This window comes from Calidris pugnax, unplaced genomic scaffold, assembly GCF_001431845.1.
Source record: "Calidris pugnax isolate Ruff unplaced genomic scaffold, ASM143184v1 scaffold161, whole genome shotgun sequence".
Classification (NCBI taxonomy): Eukaryota; Metazoa; Chordata; class Aves; order Charadriiformes; family Scolopacidae; genus Calidris; species Calidris pugnax.
Window position 1 is genome coordinate 1 of NW_015090955.1, and position 3,879 is coordinate 3,879.

The 3,879-nt window shown below is 64.8% G+C and overlaps 1 protein-coding gene across 1 annotated transcript in view; it reads left to right on the forward strand.

The window, feature by feature from the left end:
- Positions 1-2,118: 2,118 nt before the first annotated feature.
- The window catches only part of KCNAB2 (potassium channel, voltage gated subfamily A regulatory beta subunit 2), a 4,178-nt gene continuing 2,417 nt past the window's right edge, over positions 2,119-3,879 (forward strand). Inside the window, exons 1-7 of the mRNA XM_014952022.1 lie at positions 2,119-2,231; positions 2,616-2,653; positions 2,800-2,879; positions 2,966-3,010; positions 3,111-3,155; positions 3,228-3,271; positions 3,376-3,748. Coding sequence (XP_014807508.1) covers positions 2,800-2,879; positions 2,966-3,010; positions 3,111-3,155; positions 3,228-3,271; positions 3,376-3,748 — 587 coding nt within the window. The 5' untranslated portion in view covers positions 2,119-2,231; positions 2,616-2,653. The remainder of the gene's footprint in view (positions 2,232-2,615; positions 2,654-2,799; positions 2,880-2,965; positions 3,011-3,110; positions 3,156-3,227; positions 3,272-3,375; positions 3,749-3,879) is intronic.

Sequence of the window (3,879 nt, forward strand, 5' to 3'; positions counted from 1 at the left end):
GGGGGGGTACAGGGGGGTCCAGAGGGGTTGCACCCCCTTAATCCCCAGCTCCGTGCGTTTCTTGGTGCTAAAAGTGCTGACCCTGCGCCTCCGTCGCCTTCCTCACCCGCTGGCTCCTCTCTCCCCGCTCGGGGTGGCTTTGATCCGTCAAACCTGCAGGATGGGGGGGGTGGAAAGGGGGCCTAAAATTTGGGATAGGATTAGTAGGATCCCCAGCGCCTGCTGAGCCCGTCAAGGGGGGGGTCTGAGAGTGGCGTTAATCCGCGGGGCTGCCATGGCTTCGTTAGGGATTCGCCGCGCGGAGCTGAGAGCCAGGATTCGGCGCTCGCTGCCCGCCGTGGGTCTGGAACTGAAGGGCACCATGGGCATCTTGTGCCCCCCACCCTCCCCCCAAGGGCCAGAACCCACTGGGTTCATGCTCTCCCCATCCCTGGCACTGGAGCAGAGAGCTGGGGGCTTCCCTCCCCCGGGCTGAGTACCCAAGGCACGGGGATGGGGGCTCCCCCCGGGCTGAGTGAGCACCCCGATGTAGGGAGATGGGGGCTCCCCCCGGGCTGAGTGAGCTCCCCAATGTAGGGAGATGGGGGCTCCCCCCAGGCTGAGAGAGTACCCTGGGTGCGGGGAGATCAGGGCTCCCCCCAGGCTGAGCGAGCACCCCGATGTGGGGAGATGGGGGCTCCCCCCAGGCTGAGTGAGCACGCCACGGTCCAGCTGACAGCCGCCACGAGCCCCCGCCGCAGCCCAGATGTGATGGGCATTAGGCACAATGCACATCTGGCTGGCACCACATGGGGATAAGCCTCGCCATCACCCCCCATCATCATCCAAATCAGCCAACCCCCCTTGCCCGGGTGCTGGGGAGGGGGCCGGGGTGGCCCCAACCACCTCTTGAACACCCAACCCTGGTGGCACCCTCCAGTCTTGGTGTTCATGCCCCATGGTTGGCATCTCCATCCCAAGGAGGAGCACACCAGGGGGCCACCCTCTCCCGGCAGTGGGTGACCAGCTTGGGGGTCCCCACCGGTGGCTGGGACCGGGGGAGGGCAGTTATGGGGGATGCTCCGTGCAATGGGATGGGAAGACCATGGCGCAGCGCAGAGGGGGGGGATGCGTGGCCTCCCCCAGTATCCACCCCACTGTGCAACTGGGCAGAAAAACTGGGATAAGCAACATCCTGCCTGTGCCCACCCACCCAGGGGGACGCCAGCGACGTCCCCACAGCTTGGGATGGCCAGGAATGGGGCTGGTACCCCCCATTCCCCACCACAACCCCCCATCACGGAGTTTTGAGCCGCCGCTGCCCCACGGCCTCTCTCCCCGCCGTGAAATGCTCTAAAAATAACTAACGTGGGGCTGAGGGGGAGGGTGATGGTGGTGCCCGTGCCTCCAGATGTTGGGCAATAAGGCAGCGGGGTGGAAGGAAGATGCCCCGGTTGGGTTCAGCCGGCGATTCCCTGCTGCCCCGGGACGGCGGCTGCTCCCGGCCCCGCTCCCGGTGCCGGCGGTGGCGGTGCCTCCCGGTTGCTACGCGACACCCGCGCGGGCGAGCTGCCGCGGCTCACCTACACTTTATTTATTTTAACGCTCGTTTCTCCAGCCTTTTGTCATTTTTAACAAGATAACTGGCTCTCCATCACCGCGGCGAAGGCGTCTGCCAGCCCGGCCCTCCCCCCTTCCCGAAAGCTGTTCGCCCGTCTCCTTCGTGCCAGCAAAAAATTTTCTGGGGTGCTCTATTTCTCCGGGACGCCCGACCCTCTGGTCCCCAGCACCCTCTCCCCTGTCCCACACTGCAGAGAACGGGCACAGCTCATGCCACGGGTGGGATGCTCCAGGCCTGAGCGCTGCTGTGCCATCTCCTCTGCTCCTGCCCCGTCCCCCTGTGCCGGCAGCGATGCCAGGGGAGCCAGACACTCATCAAGGGGAGCCTTTAACGAGGCCACTGCCCAGCAATTTGTGTCTAGGAAAGAGCATCACCCACCGGTGCTGCCCGTGCCCCCGGTGAGCCCCCGGGATGGGGGGGGATCCTCGCTGTGGGACCATCCCAGGCAGGGATGGGGATGGGGATGGAGATTGGGACCAAGGTGGGGACCGGGGACCACCCTCTCACCTCCCGGCGCACTCGGTGGCACATGACGGCGTTTTTGGGGGGCTTCCCAGCAGTTTTCCTAACAGATCTCTGTCTTCCAGGAACCTCGGGAAATCCGGGCTGCGCGTGTCCTGCCTGGGCCTGGGTAAGTGCCAGGGTTTGCCACAGCCCCTCGGTGTCCCCTCCGTCCGTCCCCGGGGGTCGGTCGGTGCTCCCGGGGTGCTCCCCGGCGAGGGTGACGCTGGGCGAAGGGAAGGAAAGGGTTTTCCTCCTGCCCGGCGGCTCTTTGGAGACGCAGCCCAGAAGTTGTCAAATTATTTTCTCTCTTTCTCCTCCGACGTGATGGGAAGTGACCGGGGACTGTGCTGGGAGCACCCAACCGCACGCGGCGGGGCCGACTGCGGCCGCCGTGTGCCAGGGATGGATGTGCCAGGGGAGGATGTGCCAGGGGAGATGGGGTGGGTGGCAGGGGGGGCTGGGGGCAGCGGCGTTGGGTGCTCACCGTGCCTGCACCCTCTCTCCTCCGCAGGGACATGGGTGACTTTTGGAGGGCAAATCACAGACGAGGTAAGGATCAGACCCCGTCCCTCCCCAGCCTTTCCTGAGCTGGGGGGGTTGAGTGGAGGGGGATGGCACCACCATGGGGGCTACTCTTGGTGTGCCAGAGCTTGGTGCGCCACCCCCACCGACCCTCCCCGCTCCCTCCCTCACAGATGGCAGAGCAGTTGATGACTTTAGCCTACGACAATGGCATTAATCTCTTCGACACGGCAGAAGTCTACGCCGCCGGCAAGTAGGTACCCCGCTTCAGCAGTGATTCGGGGTCAGGGAGGGGGGCTCACCCTGCCCCCCAGCAGCTGACGTCCCCTTCTCTTGTAGGGCCGAGGTGGTGCTGGGGAACATCATCAAGAAGAAAGGGTGGAGGTAAGCCCGACTTCATTCCTGCCTGGCAAAGCAGGGAACAGGCAGGGCACAGGGGGTTTTGGGGGTGCCATCACCACTGACTCTCTCCTCCTCCCTGCAGACGGTCCAGCCTGGTCATCACCACCAAAATCTTCTGGGGAGGAAAGTAGGTAACGCGCCCACCCCATGGCAGAGGGGCTGGAGGACACTGGGCTCTCACCCACCTTTCCTTTTCCAGGGCTGAGACGGAGCGGGGTCTGTCCCGAAAGCACATCATAGAAGGTAGGGATGATGCCCGGGCGCTGCCAGGCTGTGCCCACACCAGCCTCCTCGCCGGCTGGTGGCACGGAGCCCGGTGTCCCTGATGGGTCCCGTTGCTCTGGCAGGTCTGAAGGCATCGCTGGAGAGGCTGCAGCTGGAGTACGTGGACGTGGTGTTCGCCAACCGGCCTGACCCCAACACGCCGATGGAAGGTGGGTGCCGCGTCGCGGTGCCGCCCTCCTCCCCAACACCTTTCCTCACCGTCACGGTTGGTTTGTGCCAGGCTTTTTCTTTCAAGGGCTTTTTCCCTTCCCAAGCAGAAACAGCTCCTCTGCCCACCCACACCACGGTTAAGCCTCTGCCACCCCCCCAGCCCGGTGCCGGGACCCCCGTGGGGCCGGGGCAGGGGTGGGTTGGTGACTGGACGTTGCCCCCATCCCAGCAGCAGCCAACTCCACTCTCTCTAAATCTCTCTTTTATCACCAGGGGACCCATTTAGTTCCTCCAAAACCAGGACTTTCATCGTAGAAGGTACTCCCTGCCCGCACTCTGCCCGCCGGCCGCTGCCTGCGTCCCAGCGGCCATTCCCGGGGCAGGACCCCCCCCACTCCTCTGTGATTCCACCCCCG